This window comes from Armigeres subalbatus, chromosome 3 (assembly GCF_024139115.2).
Source record: "Armigeres subalbatus isolate Guangzhou_Male chromosome 3, GZ_Asu_2, whole genome shotgun sequence".
NCBI classification, from domain to species: Eukaryota; Metazoa; Arthropoda; class Insecta; order Diptera; family Culicidae; genus Armigeres; species Armigeres subalbatus.
The window spans coordinates 4,630,377-4,658,140 of NC_085141.1; the positions used below are offsets into that span (position 1 = coordinate 4,630,377).

At 39.2% G+C, this 27,764-nt stretch overlaps 1 protein-coding gene across 1 annotated transcript in view; it reads left to right on the plus strand.

Annotated features, from left to right (window-relative positions):
* The window catches only part of LOC134221437 (uncharacterized), a 133,404-nt gene that overhangs the window by 3,463 nt on the left and 102,177 nt on the right, over positions 1 to 27,764 (plus strand). The window contains exons 2-3 of the mRNA XM_062700629.1: positions 216 to 566; positions 636 to 2,546. Coding sequence (XP_062556613.1) covers positions 216 to 566; positions 636 to 2,546 — 2,262 coding nt within the window. The remainder of the gene's footprint in view (positions 1 to 215; positions 567 to 635; positions 2,547 to 27,764) is intronic.

Here is a 27,764-nt window from a genome sequence, read left to right on the forward strand (position 1 = left end):
ATTTGACAGTTGTAGGGAGACTTGAATAAATTTTAAGTTTTTCCCATACAAATTTCCATATAAACATAAATTGACTTCGCGCCACCCCTAAATGGCCACCGAATTGCCTGAAATTTTGCCAGGACTCCTATATTTTCAAAATGATGCTAATAGACATATGGGAGTTGGAATTTTCGAACATTTTTGAAATTTGAACTGCCCTACTATTCATGCAGCGTTTATGGGCACTGAAGCAGAATGGGGAGGCCTGTGAGTGGGATACAGCACTCCCAAACAAGCTACAGGAGGAGTGGAAGGCGTTTCATAACACTCTACATTTACTGAGCGAAGTTCGTGTCCCACGATTTGTTTCGCTGCCAAACGCCGTCAATCTCCAACTCCACTTCTTCGCCGACGCCTCTCAAGGAGCTTACGGATCCTGTTGCTACGTACGAGCAGAAACCAGTGGCGGAGTATCTGTTCAGCTACTGACGGCAAAATCAAAGGTCGCGCCGTTATCCAGTCGACATTCCATCGCCCGGCTCGAACTCTGTGCTGCACGACTATCTACGCAGCTATTCGAGAAGGTGGTTTTTGCCTTGAAGATGTCACCACCCGCTTATTTTTGGACGGACTCCACTACCGTTCTCCATTAGCTACGATCTCCTCCAAGCCGTTGGAAGGCTTTCGTAGCGAACCGAGTGTCACAAATCCAACACTCGACCGATGTCAGTCACTGGAAGCACGTATCCGGTCTCGACAACCCCGCTGACGATATTTCACGTGGACTCAGCCCTGTCGACATGCTACAATGCAAGCGCTGGTGGAACGGCCCAATCTGGTTATCACTCGATTCAGATCACTGGCCGAATCTCATTCCCACCGACGAAGAAGCAGAGACTATCACCGAAGAACGCAATGTGTCATACGTTACGATGAGCGTCATACAGAACGAGTTCCATGACAATCTGTTTGCACGTTACTCCAGTTTCTCCAAGCTTCGTCGCGTTACTGCATTCTGTTTACGATACCTGCAATCCTTGCGAGCACGCGCAGTACTGCGACGAACGGATGCAGACAGCTACCACCAACTCAGTATTCGCAAAGATACCGTTTCTCCAGTCTCCACCGACGAATTGCAACGTGCTGAACTTCATCTGTGTCGGCTAGCTCAACAACAATCGTTTCCTGCAGAGATCTCTCACCTATCGAGCGGTGAACCAGTCATCAAATCATCCGCCATGAAGTGGCTGAAGCCATACATCGACGAAGATCACATTATTCGCGTCGGTGGCCGGCTGCGGAACGCCACACTCTCCGATTACGTCAAGCATCCTATCGTACTCTCTGCCAAACACCCGCTGTCGACTCTGCTGGCTAGTTTCTTTCACTTGAAGCTACTGCACGCAGGGCCGCAACTCCTGCTAGCCACACTGCGCCAGAAGTTTTGGATTCTTGGCGGCAGAAATTTGTCCAAATCCGTTTTCCACCATTGCCACACTTGCTTTCGTAGCAAGCCCACACTAGTCCAGCAGAGCACAGCAGATCTTCCGGCATCGCGAGTCTCTCCAACTCGTCCGTTCTCCGTATGTGGAGTCGACTACTGTGGACCATTCCTGTTGAAGGCAACCGTCCGCAATCGTGCTCCAACCAAGGCTTACGTGGCAATCTTCGTTTGCTTCGCCACGAGAGCCGTCCACATCGAGCTTGTTAGCGACCTCACAACAACTGCTTTCCTGGCAGCACTCCGTCGTGTGTTTGCTAGAAGAGGAAGAATCGGAAACTCGGAAACTTTCAAGGGTGCTTCTCACGCACTCAACCGATGCTACCAGATGCTAAAGGTGGACAACAACGATCGGGATCGGATCTTCAATTGGTGTGCGGAGAACGAGATTCGGTGGAAGTTCATTCCGCCACGTGCACCGCACTTTGGCGGGCTTTGGGAGGCTGCCGTCAAGTCAGCAAAGAAGCACCTCCTGAAAATAGTAGGCAACACTAACATTGCCTATGAACAGATGTTGACTCTACTGGCACAGGTCGAAATGTGCCTCAATTCCCGTCCGCTGACTCCGATGCCAAGTGAACCGTCCGATCTGGAGGTCCTAACTCCAGGACATTTTCTCGTCGGGGCCAACCTTCAAGCGGTACCCGATGCTGATTTTCGAGGGATTCCTGACAACCGTCTGGAAGTTTACGATGTGGTTCAGAAGCATCTTCAGAACATCTGGGCCCGCTGGTACCCGGAGTACCTTCAACAGTTGCAGTCACGGGCAACGAAAGGCTGCAATCCCCCGGTCACTGTTGAGGTGGGCCGCATCGTCGTCGTGAAGGAATACAACATCCCTCCCTGCTATCTGGCCACTCAGGCGTATTATGAAGCTGCAACCGGGCAAGGACGGGGTTGTCCGCGTCGTAACTCTACGCACAGCTCCGGGGAAGGACATCGTTCGTGCCGTAGCCAAGATCGCTCTACTGCCGTCACCGGACCTAAGCATCTGAAACCGTCGCTCCAGGTAGAGCAACCCGCAAGGGAGAACTTGCTCGAAGCGCACCTGCGCTTAGCACAGGTAATTGCAGTTCCATTCCTTTCAAGCCAAGTCGTTCGATCTACCTGGTCTTCTTTTTTGTTCCCGGTCAACTGCGAGGATCTACGGCGGAGCGATCACTGAACTGATGTCTTCAACAACCACAACCATCCAAAACTACACATGAATTCGTCCAACGCTGTATTGTTGGAACCCCTACGTGTTCCAAGGTGGCCGGAATGTTGGAGCCGGACCCGACAATAACCAAACAAAATTGTTAAATGATATTTTCCATTAATTAATATGCCCATACACTACCCCATTTGATGAACTACATTTCAATTAGTATTGCTTTCATGCGAGATCGCTGAGAAGAGCGCGTATTGAGCAGCGTCTACCGCCTGTGGACTGCTGAGTAGGTAGGAGATACAATATTACGAACTTCTAAATCAGTTCAAAATAACAAACGCATTCAAACGGAAGTACGGTCGATCTCAGTGTCGTTATTCCCTCTATCATATATCACGGTCAAGGGAAATTAATTTATCCAAATTACGCTTTCGCGGTGGGAATTTTGGTGGTGTTTTAGTCAAGTGCATCAGTCGGACCTTAGCGAAAAGGTGGACGAGCCAAGGTGGCCTACTTTTGAAGAACCAGTGCGTTTTCCTGGACACAAAGGGCTTGTGGCGACCCAAGCCCCTGGTCAGTACTCCCGCGTGTGTTTTATACCGGACTTAGTGCTTTTCGGTGGCTGCTAAGGCAGCGAAGAAAGTCCTTCGAAATCAGGCATAGTTCGCGCTCGAACAGTAACTATAAACGAAAATATACCCAGGTTTTATTTACAAGGTTTGGTTTTAGTCGTTCAATACCTTCAGCGTCAATGAACCAATGAGTTAACCCCATGAACAAAATCACAAAATATCAAAGTTGGGAGGGGTATGAAATTGCCAAAATTTGCGTTAGGGAAGATGCATTAATTATGTAACGCAAAAATTGGGCTCCCCCTATGTCTCACTCATTTTTAATTGCTAGATTTCAAAATTGATTTTATGACCTGTTTTCCATTCAACCTTCTGTTTTTTTCGACCCTCTTTTTGTTCGACCTTTTGTCATTTCGGCCTTTTGTCCTTTCGTTTTTTTTAATTTCGACCTTTTTTTCTTTTAAATTTTTTGACTTTCTACCTTTTGACCTTCGACCCGTTTTTTCGATATTTTATCCTTTCCACCTTTTGTCCTTTCGACCTTTTGTCCTTTCGGCCTTTTGTCCTTTCGACTTTTTGTCCTCTCGACATTTTGTCCTTTAGACCTTTTGTCCTTTCGACCTTTTGTCCTTTCGACCTTTTGTCCTTCGACCTTTTGTCCTTCGACCTTTTGACTTTCGACCTTCTGTCCTTCGACTTTTGACTTTTGACTATCGTCCTTTCGACCTTTTGTCCCTTCTACCTTTTGTCCCTTCGACCTTTTGTCCTTTCGACCTTTTGTCCTTCGTCCTTTCGTCCTTTCGACCTTTTTTCCCTTCGACCTTTTGTCCTTCGACCTTCTGACATTCAACCTTTTGACATAGATTCAACTGAATAAGGAATCATTTCTGAATCATATCTGTAATCATATTAAAGAAGGAAGCATATACTTCTTTGTCTTTTACAGGACAAAGTGTGCTTTTTTTTTGTTCTTAAACACTTACAATTTTGTTGCTCGAGTGTTCGTCATTTATGACATGTCAAGAGCGATCTTGTGACTGACTTAGAGGCAAAACGATGGTAAGTGCAAAAAGTTGTTGTGATGGAAATTCAGTGGTGACTACCAATGTATTCGAGAAGTGATTATCACATACACTCTTAAATTCAAAAATCATTAATAAACAGCATCTCTCTTATGATGCAAAAACAACAATAATTATAAAATATAAACATATGTTGCATTAATCAAAAAATTGATGATTATACAACTATTAAGCCAAATGAACATTATGCTAAGCGACCATTATACCAAATATAAAGGACTTTACGCCAAACGACCTTCACCCCAAACGGCGTTATGCCAAATGATCTACAATCGAATGTTAGTTCAACACTAGTGAAGTTGCAGGGAACCCATACTACCTTCATAGATGTCTCGGGAAGAAAGTATGTGTTAGTGGGTAGATAGTTCCCACATTATTTTGCGAATAAAACAAAAATTGCAATTTTCGCATCAATCCATCATTTCCATTTAGAACTCAGCCTATGCCACATTAATCAACTCGGTGAGCCACTCAGGAACTAATTTCTCATGCAACATCAGTTATCGAACTTTGTCGTCTGCGTCGATCCGATTCTTCACTATTCAGCCACATTGGCTCCGGCATGGCAAACGGCGCACAAAATATTGCAATTTGCATGCACTCAGCAGTTTTGTTGCCTGTACATCGCAACTTCGAGAGTAGAGGGGATTAACGTTTAAAAGGATGCCATAAATCTTCGAGTCGGAAAATCAGGAAGATAGAAAACGGTTGCTTTTCGGGGTAAAACGGGTTAAAATAAAACAAGCACTTCCAGAGCTGGAGGCCTTATCAGGAGAAACAAATCTTGCTTCAGCTGCTGTTCGTATTCTCATAATATTTCTCGGATATCCTGATGGGTAGATTAGCTGTGTAGTGAAGGGCTAAATCCGCACTTGTTATTTATTGCTTTTCTGGGTTATCCACAGAACGAGAGTTATAAACAGTACAAAATTATAGTAATTTTGAAGAAAATAATTGCCTTCCAATCAGAGAGTTGTGTAATTAAATCTGGATTTAATTTGATAAATAATCAATCATTTTTCTGCGAGCTTGAAGCGTTCTCTCGTTCCATTAAAAAGTCGGTAGGATTCGTTCCTCCAAGTAGGATTTAATTAATACTCATCGCGTTCTGCTAGGCATCAACACCAAATTACCGAAAAGGGTGTGATGAATTAGCTCCTAATTATAGCCTCCTTTTCGGAAACTCTCTTCTCCCATCTTCGTATTTTTAAAGATTTGTAAGTTCATTTATAGAGAACAGTTTTACCGCTCTTGCGCTAACAAGCTTCGATTCTCCCTCCTCCGAGGAACATCAATCCTTCATCAAATAATTTGTTGAAATCATTTTTAGCCCATCCTGGCTCTCTGACTAATCCCCCACGTAGCACAGGGGAGACACGAACATAGCGAGCCTGGATGATCTGTTTCCATGTGAACAAATTACGTGCCATCAAATTGAAGAAAACATTTTATTTTTTTTTCTGTTTGATACCGACCGTCATGTTCTGAGTATCGAACCAACCGGTTTTCGGAAGGCTGCCGAACCTTCTGGATTGTAACACCCGGCAGACCAAGCTTTGAGCGTGCGGTTATCAGCTATCATCACTGTGGGGAATAAAGTGAGTCTGAAAAATGCATTTGCATTTGTTGGTTACATTGATGGATAAAGTATTTAAAGTAAGTATTTCTTATTTCATGATAAAAATAATGAAATAAACTAAAATATTTAAAAATGACATCAATAGAAAAAATGATAACGAATTTGAAATTTAATCGTAGTTGGCATTTGAAATGCCAGCATACTAAGAAGCTAATGAGAAGAAATTTGAAATTCAATCTCAGTAGGCTGACAGGAATTCTAGATGATTCGAACGGTGAAAATAAACGATCATTCAGTGTTATGTATTTGAGGCGTGAACATGCGAATTATCCTTCGGTGTTCCGCGCTTGTTTTCGTTGGTAAAAGGCAAATCGGAAGACGGATTTGCTTGGCTACGACAATGACGTAGTCGTTGCTCCCTACAAGGTAAGAAAGGTCAGCAGTAGAAGAAAAGCTGAATGAGGCAAAAAAATATGGTAAGCCTCCGACGTGAAAAATATGGCAAAAAAAATGATAAGCCATGACTTGTGAAAGGTAAAAAAAAAGGTAAACCCCAGACGAGATATGGCAAAAAATAGTGGTAAGCCTCAATCTGAAAAAATGGCAAAAGATAATGGTAAGCCATGCTATATAAAAGGCAAAAAAAATGGTAAGCCTAAGTTGGAAAAGAGAACGGCAAAAAAAAGATAAGCCATGATATGCTAAGGACATAAAGAAAGAGAGAGAGAACGCAAAAAAAATAATATGGCAAAAAAAAATAAGAAAAATCATAGAAAAATTACGTCGGATTTGGATTGAATATAGATTTGATTTGGATTGGATTTGGAATGGATTTGGATTGGATTTGGATTGGATTTGGATTGGATATATTGGATTTGGATTGGATATATTGGATTTGGATTGGATTTGGATTGGATCTGGATTGGATTTGGATTGGATTTGGATTGGATTTGGATTGGATTTGGATTGGATTTGGATTGGATTTGGTTTGGTTTGGTTTGGGTTTGGATTGATTTGGATTGGTTTGGATTGGTTTGGATTGGTTTGGATTGATTTGGATTGGATTTGGATTGGATTTGGATTGGATTTGGATTGGATTTGGATTGGATTTGGATTGGATTTGGATTGGATTTGGATTGGATTTGGATTGGATTTGGATTGGTTTTGGATTGAGATTTGGATTGGATTTGGATTGGATTTGGGTAGGATTTGGATAGGATTTGGATATGATTTGGATTGAATTTGGATTGGATTTGGATTGGATTTGGATTGGATTTGGATTGGATTTGGGTTGGATTTGGGTTGGATTTGGATTGGATTTGGATTGGATTTGGATTGGATTTGGATTGGATTTTGATTGGATTTGGATTAGATTTGGATTGGATTTGGATTGGATTTGGATTAGATTTGGATTGGATTTGGATTGGATTTGGATTGGATTTGGATTGGATTTGGATTGGATTTGGATTGGATTTGGATTGGATTTGGATTGGATTTGGATTGGATTTGGATTGGATTTGGATTGGATTTGGATTGGATTTGGATTGGATTTGGATTGGATTTGGATTGGATTTGGATTGGATTTGGATTGGACTGCGACTGCACCGGTATGAAATTAAGAATACAATTAAATTCATGTTTTCGTATTAACAGCTCCAAACAAAATTCCTAATCGAAAAAAAAAGAAAGAGTAGAGACGGTGAATATTGTGGGGAATAAAGTGAGTCTGAAAAATGCATTTGCATTTGTTGGTTACATTGATGGATAAAGTAGAAAGTATTTCTTATTTCATGATAAAAATAATGAAATAAACTAAAATATTTAAAAATGACATTAATAGAAAAAATGATAACGAATTTGAAATTCAATCGTAGTTGGCATTTGAAATGCCAGCATACTAAGAAGCTAATGAGAAGAAATTTGAAATTCAATCTCAGTAGGCTGACAGGAATTCTAGATGATTCGAACGGTGAAAATAAACGATCATTCAGTGTTATGTATTTGAGGCGTGAACATGCGAATTATCCTTCGGTGTTCCGCGCTTGTTTTCGTTGGTAAAAGGCAAATCGGAAGACGGATTTGCTTGGCTACGACAATCACGTGATTTAGATAGTTATAATTTTATTTTGACGGGTTTCTTTGAGATTCTCTCCACCTTTGTCCATCCCATAGGCATCCGCGGCGGTTTTTCTTTTGGGTCCACCAGCGCCAATCAATCAATCGTTCCGTTGAACGGTTCGTTAGAGCGGTGATGTTGCCATTTCGTTCTCCGATTCAGATGCCGATGGCAATGCTTCTATTTATTGAAATCTGAACTAAACCGAAAAAAAGCTGCTTTTGAGAAGAACAGCTTCCCCTCATCGTTAAGTTAACAACTGCACTTTTTTTTAAATTAAATATTTTTTGTATGAATAGTTGGAAATGCTTTTCAATACATGCAAATAAGCAGCAAGTTACAAGATCGCTAAGCTGAACTGAGCACCGCCAGGAGGTATCGTTAAAATTAGGAAATACGTTGAACAACCTGAATGAGTAGACGTTGGCCGATCGATTGACGACGTGCTGCAAAGATTGTCACCAGCTATGAGGAACAAATAAAGGCCAACCAGGAGGCGTCTGATGAAAGCGTAAGACTTCTGGGAATCTTCAACAACGAAGTTCAACTGCGGTTAACGTAGCGAAGTTCAATGCAGTTGATCGAATCGCTGAACTACTGCTGGGATGAAAAGAGTAACTTTATTGAGAACTAGACGAGGATCTTGAATAAGCTGAGACGATCCAACACACTTTGGCCGATTTAAAAATTATTAAAAACAACCAACGGAAGAATAGAGATAATATTCGTGTTTCGAAATCCAGCACCATATATCGAAATTTTAACCAAAGTATCAGTCCCTGCGGTGCAACGGAATCGGGATGACCTTCATATGGGGCTATCCAGAAAAGGCGGTACCAAAGATGATTTGCAAAAAACCGTCAAGATGTAAAACGTGTCCGCCGTTCACGGTTTGTTGTGATTGGCAATCAGTATTGTCACAAATCCAATAGAAGTCAGTACAACTGAAGTATGAGTAGGGTCAGCGCTTCGAAAGACCAACAAGTTTCTGTTGATAGAATGATGGAAGAAACGCCCAAACGGAGATTTGAAAGGTTTCAAAAGCTCACAGACTTTCGTTGATTATCAGCAGTTTCGAGCACACGACTGCGGTGTGTGGTTTTTCAAATATGGAGAATTAAAAAAGCTCAGATGATTGGGGCCCTCCTTGGTTTAGCGGTAAGACGAACGGCTACAAAGCAAGAAAATGCTGAGGGTGGCTGGGTTCAATTCTTGTTGCTGGTTTAGGAAATTTTCAGATTGAAAATTGTCTCGACTTCTCTGGGCATAATTTTTCATCGTGTTAGCCTCATGATACACTAATGCAAAAAGGTAATTTGCTTAGAAACCTCGCAGTTAACAACTGTTTAATTGCTTAATGTACACTAAGCGGCAAGGCGGCAATGTACCAATAGGAAGTTGTTAAACCCACAAAGGAGAAGAGGATTGTTCGCAAGATAACTTACTGAAAGTAGTCAGAAGTCGGCTCGTATTTCCGGACTCTGTTTCGGATGTTGTTTGTAATCTTTAAAATTAAAGACTACCCCAGATTTCATCGCCTCGACGGCAACAACTGGTCGCCGCGATTCTATCGTTGGGTCGCTGCAGGCAACGTTCTATTTACGCTTCTATACCAACGGCGACAGAATCGCTGTCGCCAAGCGATAGAATCGCGTCGCGACTGTCGCGTCGCGTGTCTTTGGGGGAACCTTAATTCGGAAGATTTAAGAAGGGAATGAAGAATGCTTTTACCGCTAGAGAAAGCAGCAAGTGTCACTGGCAACAATCCGATGGAGGTGCAGACCTGGCTACATGCACTTTTTTGATTTCCAAAATTGGATAAGAATGATTACATGCAATGCAAAGTTGAAATGTCTGCATTGGTGGGACGCTCACTAAAAGAATTTTGTTATTATGATCAAAACAATACCAATTCTGAGTTGTGGGACGATCACACTCACTCCTATAGATTTAAGTGATTGAATTTCTTCCTCTTAGCTAGAGGAGCACCACAAGAAGAATGGTGTTTTTGTTGTTTAGAAACACATCACATGCGTTGTGAATTCATTTCTGTAGAAATGAGGGCTATATTTCCGTTCATCGTGTTGATGGGACTCTCACAGAAAACTGGTGTAATTGTGAACAACAACTAGTGCCGTAATTTCTTTATCTGGGTTGTTAAGATGCTCACAAAAAGTATGGTGTTAGTATGAACAATTCTGCGTAATGGGACGCTCGCATTCACTCCCATAGAATTGAGTGTCATTCCTTCTTCCTGTGCATTGGTGGAACGTCCGAAAAGAGAATGTTCATATTGGGTAACGATAACAAATGATAACAATTCTTTTTTTCTTAAACTTCATTTATGTGTTTTTTTTTTAAATCTAGGATTAAGTTCAACACAGAATGATAACAATTCTGCGTGGTGGGATGCCCGCGTTCTCTTATATAGAATTGACTGCTAGAATTTCTTTTGCTTGTTGGAGGGCCGTGGACGCCCGCACTAAAAATTGTGTTATTATATGGAGCAAAATCATCTCATGTCTGCATGGTGGGACGCCCGCATTTACTTTCAAGTTTGTTTTCGATCATTTAGTAATTAAGGTTCGACCATTTAGTAGTCTGCCAAAAACTTTTTCCAGAGACTAAATTTCAAAAACTCTAGTACCACCATTCAGTCCTATATGGTTGCGGTAGCTCAAATATCATAAAAGTTGGTTCTATATAAGTTACAAAGGCTTGTTTACAACATGTGTGCCGCTCGGGAATGAGGTACCGACTGTTCACTTTGATGAAATTTACTTCCAGTTGGCAGCAGCAATGAAAAGTGTGTCCCAACATTCCGTGCACCATGTTTACGGTACTCGTCACTGAGTGGCGATACCGGCCTTTATATCTGTTCAGTTAAATCTGTTTGGAAATGGAAGAATGGTGGTTAGAAATCGATAAAATGCATGGGAAAATCAGGTATTTCGCAAATTTTTCCATCAATTTGGGGGTGTTCTTGAAGAAAGTAGTGATAAGGAATGAAGTATGAAGTGAAAAGATTGCCTCTTGCACTTAGTTCGTACTGATTAGTAGTTTTATGGTGATTAAATTTTGATTTTACTACCACTGAATCAACGCCATATCTTGCATTGAACGTTTTGACTGGTACCTTATTGTCTTGAGGTGGACTTCTAGTGTGACGGTTTTTCTATAACTCTGCCTAACAGTTCGTTGTTTGATTTCTACTTATAACGGATTTTAAGCACTAGTTGCAGTAACTAATTCTAAATGATAACAAAATTTCAATAATTTAATATGAGTTACTGCAACTACCGCTTTGGTTGCTCCTATAAGACATAATTGTAGAGAAACCTGCGAAGTGAAGTCCGCCCTGAAATACATTTTGAAATTCAATCTCTGGAATGAGTTATTGACAAACTACTAAATCATCGAAAAAATCTTTGTTTACTACCACAGAATATGATTCCACAATTTGTTCCTGTGCGTTGTTGAGGCATCTGTAAGAAGAATGATGTAATGTGGGTAAATTTGGTCGCAACTTTGCGCGGTGGGACAGTCGCCTACTTTACAATAGAATGAAGTGCCGGAATTTATTCTTCTGCGTATGGTATAAGAATGATCAAAAACTGCTGCGTTGTGGGACGTCCGCATATAATGCAAATATAACTTTGGTCGTGTGTTAGAATACCTTCTTCTGCATTGGCGAGACCCTCACAAGAAGATTGTTATTATCGTGGATCAATATGATAACAATATTACGTGGTTCGGCACCCAAATTCACGCCTTTAGCATGGAGTGACAACAATCCAATTTATAAATTTGTGGGACGCTCGTGAAATAATGGTATAAACATGGATCAGACTGATTGTAGTTCTTTGCGGTACGACGTGTACATATAGTGCTTTTAAAATTTAGTATTGACATTTCTTCCTCCACGTTGGTGGGACGCTCGCAAGAAGAATGGTGTTGTTATGTAGTAAAACGATCGGACGCTCACATTTACTTCTATAGAATTGTGTTCCATAACTTTATTTTATTCCTTGATGGGACACCTTCAGGCAGTGTTGTCCTAAACTCAAAGCAAAAAATTCTACTCTTTGATTTTACTCCATTTAAACGATTTTTAGTCTTGACTAAGTAAGTGCAACTATTAGAGGGATATTTGAATTTTCTAAATGTCATGTCAAACTGACAAAAAATGCACGCCAGAGCCATAGGATTGCGCGCGCTGAAAATACACTCCAGCGTATTTTCAGTGCGCGCGCTCCTGTGGCTCTGGCGTGCATAATTTGACTAGACTTTTAGAAAATTCAAATATCTCTCTAATAGTTGAACTTACTTAGTTAAGACTAGAAACTCCTTTAGATGGAGTAAAATCAAAGAGCAGAATTTTTAGCCTTGAGTGAAGGACAACACTGCCTTCAGGAATAACGATGTAAGCTTGATTACAATTTTGCGTGTTGGGGCACTCGCATGCTCTGCACTAAAATTGAGTGTCAGTTTTTTCTTCCATTCTCATACAACAAATTTGCTTCGAAAGATTTCCATTTTACTCCAAATACGATCTTTTTATATAGACAGCTTGAAGACCCATATTATTTGATACCAATCGTTGAGAAGTTCGAAGTAAGAAGTAAGTATTGTGAAGTGAGAAATAAGTGAATAACTTGAAGTGCGAAGAGAGTAGTGACAAGTGAAAAGATTATGTAGTGGAAAATGAAAAGTGAGAGGTGAAAAGAAAGTAGTGAAAAGCTAGAATGAAAAAATTATAAGTGAGAAATGGGAAGTGAGAAGTGCGAAGTAAGAAGTGAATAGTGGGAAGTGAGAAATAAGTGAATAACTTGAAGTGAGAAGTGAAAAATAATAAGTAAAAAATAAAAAGTGAGAAGTGAAAAGTAAGAAATGAAAAGGTAGAAGTGAGAAATGAGAAATTCGAAGTGTGAAGTAAAAGGTTAGAAGTAAGAAATCCAAGGTGAGAAATCCAAAAGATAAAATTGGAAGTGAAAAGTGATAAGTGAGAAATGAGAAGTCAAGGGTGAGATATAAGAAGTCAGTGAGAAAAAAAAGTGTGATATGGGAAGTGAGAAGTACGAAGTAAGAAGTGAGAAGTTGGATGTGAAAAATTCAAAGTGTGAAGTGAGTAGTGAGAATTGAAAAGTAATAAGTGAAAAGTGAAAAGTTAGAAGTTAAAAGCGGAAAGTAAGAAATGAGAAGTCAAGAGTGAAAAGTGAAAAATGAGATGTGAGAAATAAATAGAGAGAAGTGAAAAATTAAAAGTGAGAAGTGAGAAATTCGAAGTCTGAAGTGAAAAGTGAGAAGTGAGAAGTGCGAAGTAAGGAGTGGGAAGTAAACAATTAGAGGTGAAAAGTCAGAAGTTATAAGTGAGAAATTCGAAGTGCGAAGTAGTAGTGAAAAGTTATAAGTTAGAAGTGAAAAGTGATAAGTGAGAAATGAGAAGTCAGAAGTGAGATATAAGAAGTTATAGGTGAGAAAGGAAAAGTGAAAGGTGTAAAATGAGAAGTGCGAAGTTAGAGGTGAGTTGTGCGAAGTGAGAAATGAATAGTGAGAAGTGAGAAAATACTAGTGGGAAGAGGGAGGTAAGAAGCGAGATGTGCGAAGAGAGAAGTAAGAGTGAGAAGTGAGAAAGAAATTCACTATTCACTTCGTACATTTTATTTCTCACTTCACTCAATAAGGAAACAAAATCTAACTACTCGGCCAAACGGTGTTCGGCCAAATATAAATGTGTTTCCTATCACGATACCTTCATTAATCGATGGTCCCTTCAATATCGAGTAAGGAAGAGTTCATTGTAGTAGTCGTTAACCGATTTTCTCGCTACAAATTGTATTTTTAAATTTGATTACGATCAGTCTAACGCAAGAAGAGTGGTGTTATTGTGGATATGAATGGTCACAATTCGGTGTGGTGGGACGTCCGCAAGAGGATGGTGAAATTGTGGATCAAAGTGATTGCATTTGTCGGAATTTCTCAATCTACGTTAGTGGGACGCCCGCAAGGATTAGGATGATCACATGCAAGGTGAACACGTGCATTGCTTTGTGTTGAAATGAGTCCTTTTTTGTGTGTTAGTGGGATTCCCGCAAAAAGAATGATGAAACTGTGGATCGAACTGAACGAAATTCAGCATTGTGGGACGCCCGTATGCACTCCTATAAAACTTTGTATTTACTTTCTCTGAGTAAGTGGAAAGACAACAAAAAGGAATAGTGGTACTGTAGATTTGTAGGCTGCCTTTGTGAGTTTTAGATATATCTGAAGAAACATGCAAATGAAGGGACGCACCAGTAACTGAAATTCGGTGACGGAAGTGGGACTGAATTTACCACACCTTCTTCGTAGGGGCAAAAACGTAATCTGTTAAAACAAAGTGGAACCCAGCTGGACATTGCAGACTCAAAAGCAGACCCAAAGTTCATGGCAGCGTGGTCTCCATAAAAATAAAAGAAGCCGACCAAATATTAACAGGTTAAGGCGATGGCGGACATCGCCCAGGATTGAAACCTTTCAAGACAAGTCGGCCTTTTTCACCACTTAGGGTATAGGTACAGGACTTATAAGTAAATAAGTAAGTAATTGTAGATTATTGCCACAAGTCTTCATGGTGGTATGCCCATATGTATTGAAATCAAAATGAATATCGGAATTTTATGTTGGTGGGACGCTCGCAAGAATAATTGAGTAATCAAGAATCAGCTTTGTGGGATCCGGCAAGCAGTGCATTAGAGTTGAATATCGGAGTTTGTTTATCTGCGCTAAAGAAGGATGGCGAAATTTTGATACGAGATTCATTTTTTTATTTTGAAGAGGGGAGACGTGCTTCATTACTACTCCCAAACTGTCATATTCAGCATGTCCATAGTGTCAGTGCAGCATCTTCCCGCGTTAGTGTTGGTTAGCCGCATTGCCAGTAGCGCAACATATGCTGCATGTCGTGTGATTTCATGAAGTTAATCTGACCAGTACAGTACCCCTTTTCTGAACACAATACATATTAAAGTGCGTTGGTTTTCTATAAGCATTTTCCTGGTTTCGTATCCTTTCGTATTTGAGTACTTTGGTTCTAATATGCTTTTTTAACTAAGTAATAAGATGATATTAATTCTTTCAAACCACTCAGGCACATGCTTTTTGTTGATGTGAAGTTTAGTTTTTGTTTTCATTGTTCATGTTTAGGAAAAAAGGAAAGGGACCTAATACGTAAATAACGCCATATGAGAAGTTCCATTAATGCTCGCCCAGTGAGCCGGCTTTCAATTTGATTTTCACTCTGGATCCGTTGGAATGCCAATTCCAACAAAAATCGTTTATTCATCACTTGAAGGATTATCATTCATACGGAGCTTTCGACGAGTCAGTGTTATCCACACAATAAACAACATAACGAAATAATTTTAAACTATAGCTCAGCATCGTAATCGACGGCATTTCGTTTCAAGATAAATCCCCATTGCAGTCGGGATTGATGTGGATCGCTCTCACCTCCAAACAACGGCCGGGAACATCATCAGCCTCACCACAGTGCTGGATTTCTCGTGGAACGGTCTGTTGTTGTTCGAAGGTTCAGCAGCTCGGCGGACCAGCCTGGGGAAGGGCAGTTCTCATCAATAACCAATTTTCAGAACGCGGTCGCTGCGTTCGCGGGCGATGGTCAAGGCACGCGAGATAAAACTGAACCATGCTGCCGTTCGGTTGCTGTGGTGCCGACTGCATGCTGGTAGGTTCGGATCAAGCAAAGAATGGGGCAGTGGAACACTACCCGCTGGTCATAATTTTGGGTTAACTCGAAGCTTTGCGATTGTTGTTGGCTCTGATACCGAAAGGTTGTTTGGCTCAAAGCGACGAACTTTGAATCGTTGATGTGATGTACGCAGAAACTGTGAGCGTGTGAGGGATCTTATCAACTATATTACATTTTAATCGACATTATTTTGACAATAATTTAGGGTTCAAGTAAAGCGAAATTTTGTTTAATAAAGAAAAACCCAAGAAAAAATCGCAAATCGCAAAATTCTCTGTGTGTGCCATTCTTCGATATGGACGTTGACTCGTTTTTCATCATGTGCAATGCATCTTCAGAGAAACGGAAATTCGAGAGTTATTTCCAGCTCGTCACTGTCTATAACGATCCACGGCCAACCAACAACAAGGTGGCAGTTTCCATTCAACGCTGCTACAACTGCAATTTGACGTTGATGATGATGATGGGTTATCGAACAATTTGCACGTATCCAATAAAACATGCCGTGATAAAACTCAATTAATTGTATGCGCTCCCGTGGATTGCGGACATGGATTGGGTCCATCTCGCAAGTGATGCGTTCCGGGACTATTGGAAGGCGAAATTGCGTGGCAGCTTTTGGCAATTTTGAGTTCATAAATCACATCACGACTGCAAATGCAAATTGCTATCCAATCAAATGGTGTTGATTGGACGTATTTTATCAAGGGAAAGATCGGATCGTTCTTGTGTGTAGTTGCAAATAGGATAATTTGATTGATGATTTCGTCCTCTGGATAAAGTATTGCGGAAGCTCTAAAACTCGAAAAGTCTATAAATGTTTCAAAGCTTAAAAGGGTTTATCAAAAAACTACCCGACATAAAGTTATGTTGAAGAGCTTTAGGGTGTAAGTAGGGTCTGAAGACGAGTTCACTAGATTCAACAAAAGCATGGATGATTCAGGATGACAATGAATCGAATATCATTCGACACATCCAAATAAAGCGTTTCATTTCCATTGAATCGATCGTCACATTAATCATATTTCTATTCATCATAAAATATTTCCTGAAAGAACAAAATACCATCGTCTGCATATTCTGGTTGTTGCCTCAAGTGACGAATAAATATGCCATCGTTAACAAAAACGACGAGAGCCTATTGAGATGATACAACTGTTACCAAAAAGGGCCAAATGAGTCAGAAAGGCGGAAAGGAATCAGTCAGAAATCGCAGTTGGGATTTCGGTTCAAGCGGTCTCCATTCATTCGCTATTACTACAGCGACGGCGATGCCGATGCCGGCCTCCGAAGAAGCCAACTGTGCCGTTGATTGATGCACATTCATCATTTTCGGCGGAGGGCTGCTTTTACTCATGTCCACGAGAAGCAAAGCCGTAGAAAAAGCTGATCCACATCGCCAACGTGTGTGTTTGATATAATAAATAAGGTACACTGGGGGAAGTGGAAAAAGGGGGTAAGTGTAAAAATCGACTCGACAAATTGGAATTGTACATATTTTACAGTTTTTACCACATCATAACATTGTGCAAGAGTATACTTTGATACTCACACTAATACTATGTTGAAATTTGAATGATACATACACTAACACGGTCAACGCTTGAACTGTCATTTTGGGCTTCGCGAAAAGTTGATTTTTGTATTCATAAAATCAATTCTTATTTGCACCAATTGTCCCCTTTTCAAGTGAATTTATATCACAGGTGACCATTATAATACAATTAAACTAATCCCAATCAATTTGTAGTGGTTTGTACCATGAAAGCAAATAATTCAAAGATTTTACTCTTACCCCAGGTATCAAACACTGCGGGGGAAGTGGATAATGTTCGATCACGCAAAATTTTCCGTCCCTCCAGGGTTTATTTCGATAGCTGTGAATCTTCCATATGTTCTTTCTTTGTTATCATTGTGATTTCAGTGGTGAATGAACTAATATACATAAGAAAACGCCTGATTAATCCACTTATCGGTATTGATGCCTTTCACATGTTTTGCATATGAAAAAAAATGTATAAGAGAGATAAAAATAGCACTGTTAGGTAAATATATTCCATAATTCACATTCATTTATATTCATGACAAGTTTCGCCGTTGATTGCAATTTTTTTTGCGAAAAAAATGGTTAAGAGCAAGTGCTTAAAAATAGGTGATAATTTTGTACGTGTTTTGCGCACATACACAACACGCACACACAGACATCATTCAAATCATTCGTTAAACTAAGTTTATTAGCTCATAACCCTGTAAGGCCCATTTTTCCTATGAAAAGTTCATCTTTAGCGCGAACATTTAGATTTTACGTACACTTAGTATTCGAGGAGGCAAAACTAGCCCTTCACTTACTATTACGATAATTCCTTGGGGTCCTATTCCGTTAAGCCAATGAAATTATTCAACAAAAGATACTCAGAGCAATTATTGTTTTGATTTTAGTTATATGTAACTACTAATCACAATTGAAGGTCAATGTAACATGGGTTTTCCACTTACCCCATCCCACTAGGGCAAGTGGAAAAATAACTCATAATTTTTAAATCCATTTCCATGAATTTCAAGCGACCGAAATGGTGTGAATTACCGCACAGTTGGTGCAAAATTGACTGCTTTTGATAGCCCATTTTGATTGAATGCATTTAGATCATTTAAACAGGTTTTCCACTAATTCAAACTTGCACTATCGATTTTTCCTTTCCACTTCCCCAGTGTACCTTACGTGTCACACGATAGATTAAGAAGAGGTTCGATCCTGCCTTCGCATTCAATATCTTCTGAGTCGCTCAGTTTTTTTTTTTTTGCACCATCATTCGCAGCCGGTCAAGCCGGGTCAACTTACAGAGTGGATCAAATCGGTTATTTAATTTCACGTAGAAGAAGAGCGAACATTTTGGTCTCACCGTTTTTTTCCTATTTTTATTCAATTGACCCTGTGTAAATATTGTTTTAGAATATTCCATCTGGGCGGAAGAAAAAAAAAAGAGAATAATTTACTTCTATTGAAGCGTGATCTTATTTTTGGTATCTGAAAACTGTAAAGAGATAAGTTGTTTATAATATGCTTATAATAATTAGTATTTCACTGTGTTTCGATTATTTCTTATTTCTTATTAAATTATTGAAGCAAATACGTTTTTCAAACCCTAATACATTGATACAACTGATTCATTGATTTAATCGAACAGCTCTGTAAATTAACCAACCCTTGTATTCTATTTGCTTGAGCAGCAAATCGTTGACTTCAGCTCGAAGGAAAAAAACCTATTTAAAAGTTGAATCATTTGTTTGAGATACTGCATCTATCCATTTTACACAATTTCGAGAAAACGACAAACAACTGTTTTTGAACAAATTGGCAGCGAATCTTTCGATTTCTTCGATACAGATCAGTAGTTTTTGGCAAAACTCAACACCCTAGGGCACTTCCAGTGCAAAAACTGTAAACAGTACTCTTCAAAGTGCGTGGACATATGCAGTTTCTCAAACAAACGGTTCAGTTATAGACTTTCTCAGCCAAAGTTTTTCGATTTGTTAGGCAAATTCGACGGATGGGCCAACTTCACATGTATTCTAGTTGGATAATCCATTCGAATAGTGGACTTGTTGAAACAATAAACTAATATAAATTATGTTGACGTGGAGTCTTTTGCATTTCCACTACCACCAATAAATTATCAAATGGATCCTCTATGATGTCAATGCTACGACCAGGACGATGGTTTAGTGGCTCTATCTGATTCTAATTTGAGTGCGAGATTTTGGTTTTATGCCTCACTATATTTATGAAAGGATTAATGTATCTACTATATAAATAAAAGTTCAGGTTCCCTTTTGACGATTTGACGATTTGGTGGTGCGTATTGAGTAAGCGAAGTGTACCAGTTTTGGTCACCTTAGTGCATAATTTGGCCAATCCTAAAAAATGCATATTTTCCACGACAATATCGATCAGTTGCAACAGCGAAGAAGGATAAGGGATATATCTCCTGTTAAATCTAATAAAACTCATGCAAATTGCTTTATTTTCGGAGTTATGAAAGAAACTGGCCAAATAAACAGGGCTGGTAGCGACCGATGCCGCTCAATATAGTGACATTAGTGACCAAAGCTGACCAAAAAAGTGAACAAATAGTGACATTCAATTTCAGTGGCTAGTTCGATGAGACGAAATCAATCGTTTTTTGGGGTCGAAGTAGAATCCTTTTATCGTAATTTCATCTATTATTCACCACTTCTAGACCAACATTTGGATAGGGCGTAACAGCCAAAATTTATTCCTTCTGATTCCTCTTCTACATATACAGCTATATATGTGGACAAAAAATCAAAAGGAATAAATTTTGTCTGTTACGCCCTTTTCAAATGTTGGTCTAGACTTTTTCCTCGATGATTTCGCGGCAAAAATCTGCGTGAATAAGCATTCTCTTCTCGTGAATAAGCATTCTCTTCTTCTAATGAGTGAAAATTGTGATCACTAGATTAGCTGAACACCTACTTAAGAAAGAAGCAGAGAACTCTACGATTTGTCATGGGTGCCGCGGAAGTTTTTGGAATTTTTAGTGTGGCGGGAACATCATCGTTTTGGTAAAAAAAGAAACAAAAATTATGATTAATCTTCAACGAGCCTGGGATTGAACGCTCGAGCTCCGGCTTATAATGAGGACCATGTTCTCTGAACTTTTAATTTTTTTTTCTCCAAAGTACGCAGATTTTCCGATTTGCTGTGCGTATTCATGAACGATTTTTGCTATGGAATTCTACAGCGCATGCAATCTCCAAAATTGGGGAGACTTGACCTCTTTTCTGTGATAGATTCTATGATTCTATGATAGATTTTTTAAGAGCAAACTCTACATAACATCTGTCGAACCTAAAAAATTAGCCGCTTGAGAACAATTTATATTTTCTTCAATTTTGCATTTTTTTTTGTATGGGGATTAATAAGAAATCAAGTCTCCTCATATTGAGGCAACATCTCAAAATCCAAATATCCTGAGATTGTGTTGGATTGTTGGAATTTTTATCAGTGAAGATTTTATTTATTTAACTCTTTATTTAGGTGTTTTTTCAATTCTAGATTAAGTTCAACACCGAATCAGTGAAGATCATTTAGCATATTTATGGCTTTGTGCTGTGAAAAAATGATAGCATTTGGTCATTATTGGGAGAAGAAGTTCAAATTTTGCGTGGACATTAAAAACATATTCAGGATGGACAAAACACAGTAAATAAGGTTGTCAATCAGAAAAACAACGCGCTACACGCAAAAAAAAAGCGTTCATGAATTCGTGAACTAACGAGTTCACGGTGTATTTTTTCATGAACAACAGTCACGGATTCGGGAACACCAGTCACGTTTTCCAGAACGTTCCAGAAAACGTGACTGTATTCCCGAATCCGTGACTGTTGTTCATGAAAATACACCGTGAACTGGGTAGTTCACGAATTCATGAACGCTTTTTTGCGTGTACATAACGATCATTTGTCTAGAGGATCTATTATAAAAATACGCCATAACAATACTACTTTAGTTCTTGGCAAAACGGAGAATCAAGTCTCTCAAGGGGTCAAGTGTCCAAAAATCAAATCTCCCCTCCCTTCCCCTACTGTATAAAGTGCGAATTTGAAAAAATCGAAATCGGCAGGTCTCCTGCTTGGATGACTGCATTCTAATTTATAAATTGTTACATGATACACCTTCAATGGTGAAATGCAAATAAGAGCAGCGAGTTAAATGGCTCGAGCGAAAAAGAGCGATCATTTTTCCAAGATCTGTAATCTCATTTCCGCCAAGCATAATCCGACGGATTATGCGTAGCGTAGCCACGGGGGTGGTGTTGGACAAAATTTATAGAACAAATTTTTTTTCGAAAAAAAAAAATGTTCAAAAACCCCCCCAGACCAATTTTCTGGCTACGCCACTGGACGGATAAATAAAGCTTTGTAAAAAAATCTTAGTGAATAGTTTCAAAATAGTGACTTTTTGTGAGAAAAAAGACACTTTTTAGTGACTTGTTCGAAAAAAAGTGACCAAGTCACTAAAAAGTGACCCGCTACCAGGCCTGCAAATAAGGAACATGGCCAAAACTGGTATAGTTACCTTAGTAGTTTAGTCGATCGATCAGGTTTTATTTGAATACTAGCAGACCCGACGAATTCAGTTTCGCCTAAAATTGATCTATTCTCTGATTAGTTCTCGAGTTATGCTGAAATTTCTGTTTCATTTGTATGGGAACTAGTCTTTCCAGAAGACGGAGCGGTTTTGAATCACCACAGAAACATATCTTTCTTTCCAAAACCTCCTCATACCAGATTTGGTTCCATTTGCCTGATTAATTCTCGAGTTAAGAAGAAATTGGTGTTCTTTTCATATGGGAGCCCCCTTTCCAAAGCGGGAGGGGTCTCGAACCACCTTAAGAACCATCCCCGGCCCCAAAAGCATCTGCATACAAATTTTCACGCCGATCGGTTCAGTAGTTTCAGAGTCTATAAGGTTCAGACAGACAGAAATTCATTTTTATGTGTATAGATTATAAGTTAAGGGTTTGCCAAGGCTAAAACAAAGCATGCAGACTTACCGGAATCTCATCCCAGGGGCTGCCTAGCCTACAAAATTACTGTTACGATGGCCCTACGCCGTCGAATGCTGGACGCCTGGTTCACTCTACTCCTTGAGTTGGGGCGGGTTTTTGGAGGTTAACCACAGCCTCCACGCGGTGCACACGCGATATGGGTAACCCTATAGAGGATTCGGACTGCGTTTTCAACGGACGTACTTGAAAACGGGTGCTAGAACTCGCGGGTTCTTAATCGGCGGGCCTTTAAACGCATGTTGGTCATAATTGTCGTGTTATTCACGTGAGTTCTTTTGGGACAACCTCGGGCTCCATTGCGAATTGTCGACGGGGTGTCGATAGGCAGATTCAATAATAATAAATCTAGCTCCTATTAATAATAGTTTTAATTTTAATTACTATGGAACATTGGAAATGTAACAAGATATAGATATAGATTTAAACAAAAAATAGCTGAACGGATTTTGATCCTATGATTCAAAATCCGTCCATGTGGACGGATTTAGATTCAGAAGGTGTTGATTTAATTCATTATTTTATAATATTTTTCGTAGTTTTCGATGCGTAAAAGCGGAATTCATCCAAAGTAGAGACCCTCGTGCACCTGTACAAACGACAAACATTTTAACGAATTTGGATTCGATTCGTATTTTCTAAATAATTTTCCATATATTGAAGAGCTTAAGTGTACAGATTTCTATGCCCCACGGTATACATGCTTTGAACTTCAGGACGTATTGAATACGCTAAAGTAGTTTTCGTTTATTTAAAACTCAATATAATTTTATGTTTTTGAAATTGTTACCAAAAATATGAGCAATATCACTAAGTTAAAGACATTTTGTTTCCAGGCTCATTTTCTGATACATTAGAGGATATGTACTCCAGAACAATTCGGATGGTCTAGGACATCCAAAAATAAAACTTTTAGTTCCTTTCCAGTTCGTTTTATCTAGTTTTGGCAGGAATTAGTAAAGTTAGATTAACGTAAAAAAGTCGTCTTGAAGTTGTCAAATTGCTAGAAAATTTCGATTTGAGAGCTGTTTCCATTTATGATGAGCAATTGATAGTTGTTCAGATGTCACCGTTGCGAAAATGTATTCCACCACTGCTGCCACGACCATCACAGACGCCATCGTAGCGAAACATTTCTGTCGCTACCACCATCACTGGGGCAGCCGTTTCCGCTGAGACTGATAATGGGTTCCCTCCATCGTCTGCTCTTCGTAAAATCTCGAAGGGAAAAGAGGCGCGCGCGCAAAGCACGGGTCTTTTATGCTTAGAGTAAATGAAGCGGTGCTTAAACGGAATTGATTGGTTCTGTAATTTTTACTGCGTATGACAAGAATTCTCGCTTAACTTTTCAAAAGGACCTAAGTAACATTTTTTCATTAATTAATTTGAATAGCCCAATCAACAGAACAACATAAAAGCTATTGATTGCAGTATTCAAATTAATTCATGAAAAAAATTTAATTAGGTCCATTTGAAAAGTTGAGCGAGAATTGATTAGTAATAGTTTATCGTAAACTATCTGTAGTTTCGATGGAATAGACAAATTGGTGGAGAGTTACTGTGAAGGAACGAGCGTATGTCTTGTTTTGTAGCCGTCTTACCGCACGGCTAAGGAGGGCCCTACGTTCTGGACTTAAAACTAATAATTATTGTTCTACCAGGTCAACTAGACTCGGTAGAAAATTGTTAGACACCATACAGGCCCTTAGAGGCCATGTATACAACATATGGTTTGGACAAATCTAAATCGTAAAAATTTGCATCAACTCTAAGCGCCTGTAATGTATTTTTTATGATGGATTGTTATTGATTTTGTACCGTGCGTTCTTGGCAAAAATCTGAATTCAAGAGTGATTTGGAGAACACAGGACATCTACAGGAGTACTGGCTGCATAACGTTTTCCTTCAGTTTTAACACATTTTCCAGAAAGTTAGTAATAAAATCGTAGTTGCGCGGCTCTATTCCGTCCATATAAAAGGGGTCAACAGTCGATTTTTCCACTGTTGAATACAGAATGTAGATGTGGCCGATCATTAATTCGAGTTCAGTTTCGAAAAATTGATGAGCTTAAAATTATTTTGGATATATGTAGGTATAAACAAGTAAATTTGATTGAGAAATGCCTTCGAATTTGCTGTGTCAAATTCGAGGTAATATGACTCGAAAATCCAAATAACTAGCTTCTATGAGGTTAATGTTGATTTAACAGTTCAATTCAGGCAAAATACATATTTAAGAAAGTGAGCTTCCAAACAAAATGTCAAGAACTGCACTTCAGACAATATTCCGCTAAAAAGGAATTAAAACGCATATCAGGAGAGTGCCCACAAACTTATGACCGGTTCACCATATCCAGTTTTTCACGAGTGGTAATGGACGCCAGCTTGCTGGTGGGTTGGTCTCTGATTTGACGTTTGTGGAGGTCAACTGCACGCACCGTTCCGGGCATTTTGATCAATTTTATAAATAAATGGAACGTACACACGGTCAAGCAGTTTGACCAACATTGAGTCCACCTCTCGTTTATTCAAACATCCATAAAGTTTTACCAACAACGGCACGAACAATCAATTTATTCGACCAAAAATATCACACACGAACGCCCGAAGCGCCAACTTTTACACCAACCATAAAAAAAATATGGGGGTTTGTGCAACTTCACTACAAATGCTCAAACATGTTCGGTGAACCTTGATTCCACACCCGACAACTCAAACCAAAATCAAATCAGAGACGGCAAGCTGGCGGCCATTTCCGCTCTCGAAAAACTGGATAGAGGGTGATCCCAAAGATTTGGCAGATGCATACCATGCACTTTAGTGAACATTTTGATTTTTTAAAAATAAAACATTTGTTTCCGCCAAAAGCCTCTCAAAGATAATTAAAATTAGAATAAATTGCACGTTTTATTTCGAAATTATGTGGACTCAATTTCGAAAAAAAAATCAATATCACATAAATTTAAGAAAAATGTGTATCTTAACTTAAGATTCTTAAGGTAATATTTTAGTAGACAAAAATTCTAAATAGTTTGTTATAAATACCTACGATGCTACATCTGCTCGTATTGTTTTTACTGAGCTAACAATGTTCGAAATCGGGAGTAGAAAACCGAAATAGTCGACTAGTGAAGTTGGATTTTTCTTACAATCCATACGGTGAACCTAATTTGGGAAGTGGTGTGCTTTACAGCGCATCACCAAATGAAAATAACGCACCACTTCCGAAGTTAGGTTTAGCGTACGGATTGTGAGAAATATCCAAGTAAGTGCAACTCGAGACGAGCCAGCCCAGGGCTGAAAGTCTTGCTAATAAAGACAAAAAAAGGAAGTGCAGTGCGTGTTTTATTCGTCAGAAAATAATAAAATATCTATTTGGTGTTCGGTGTTTGGTGTTCCCATGTATTGCTCTTTGCTCCGGTTGCCACAAGCGTGATCTTTCATATTTTGTAGTAGCTATCGGGCTAATAAGTACAGAGTGCTGCTGCGCGAGTCACAACCGTAACCAACCAGACTTGGCCGAATTCCATCGGTCGTCAACGTAAGCGAAAGCCACTTGGGCATGGAGCGGCAACGAGCATCATCAGCAGTTATCGAATACGATCGATTGGGACTTTGATCGTGAGGTGCTGAGAAGGCATTCTTGGTCACGTAGGTTGAACTGTAATTAAGTCAGAGCAGGGCAAATAAAGTTAGTCTTAGGCTAGCAGTAAACTCAAGTGTATCTTTTTTAAAAAGAACTTTTCGTCTTGGAATCTTTAACTCGCGCCCGTACGGTCGATTCTTCTTAGTTTTCATATGCACCGGGCGGGTTTAACTTTAAATTTTTTCGTGGCAAGACAGCGTATTAGTGTTATTACCCATTCCATAGATCGCATTGCTTACCGAGGTGAATCTAGATAAATTATCCTTTTAACTAAACCGATATCCTATCCCAAGAAAATCGTGGAGATGCAGAGGTATACTCGGTCTCTAGTAGCAAAGAGAGTCGGACTAACAATAACGTGGCCGGCGCTGTTATTGACTTTAAATATTTGAGCTCCCGAAACGTGTACATTGAGAATGGGTAGCTAATCCCAAACCCCCTTTTTTCTGGTTCTCCGTTCAATTTCGCAAGTTCTAGTCAATCACGGAGTAGCAACTACGAATTGTGCGGTCATAACCCAAGGAACAATTTCCATGCTTAGATTTTTTAATTATTATAGCGGATTTATGACAGCAGTCACCATGACTAGTTGCTCAGATTTATTGGCGATCTTATTGCTATCAATAAACCTCTAACAAATCTGCTCGAAAAGCTTCAAACGTCAAATGCCGACTGGTCCTGTTAGCAGCTCTACGGTTGTAACGAAGAGCGTAATAAGTCCAAATTTCAAAGCTTGATCAAAGCCATAATTTTTGGTCGTAATGTGGTCAAATGAATAACTCCAATAAGAATATTTACATTGCGAAGGGTTTATAACGGTGTTTAATAAGAGCAACATTTTTCTGATCGAAATCTATGATGGCCATATTGGAAATGGAGAACCATCTTCAAGTCAGTGAAATTTATCACTGGAATTTATGATTAGACGGTGTTTTCGCAGCGAAAGACACGTTTTTGGTAAAAGATATAAAAAAAAAACAAACATATTTGGGTGTAATATCAATAAATTTAGTGAAGATTTACGTTATTGATGTTATAATAATTTCAAATTTATTGCCCAAAACTATATTATTTTGCGGGCGCGTAGTGTTTAATCTCATTTTGGCACTAACTTTCACCATGAAATCGAGCGCGCACCTCATTTCCATGAAAGTACATTGAAAAAAAAACCTGAAAAAGTATAATTTTGTAGTCATCCTCATCATGATTTTCATCAACACTTTAGTTTGTTATTATTTGTTTGCAAGGTTTTGTTTCTCTTTTTTCAAAGCAACATTTTTGACAGCTGCCGCAGCCAAATTCCCTTTTTTGCGGGCGGCTTGAAACGGATTTTTATATACTCTTATAAGAGGTATATAGTGGTAATCTAGAGAGGGCCATTTGGTCATATCCTCATATCTTGCTCTTATAGTGGTCATCAGAAGGTAATCCTGTAGTATTGATTAATTAACTGAAAATTAAATAATTGTCAAAGTTTGCTAGCATTTGCACAGCAACATGTATCAAGGGAAACAAATTAACCAGATGAACCTAATTTATACCGAAATTCAAACATTTTAGCATTTTGTAACCATGATTATGACGTGTTCTAAAACAATGATCAAATTGAGCTATTGAATAGATTTCTGACTCCAATAATAGCTTAACAAGGGCGACGTCCTTAGTCATTGTCATTGTTATTGTCAATCACAGTAATAAACTTTAAATTTAATAAAAATCACTATAATAAAGAATTAAACAAAAATTGACAATCAGATAACCACGAGACGCTCAACTAATCAGATTTTACAAGCCAT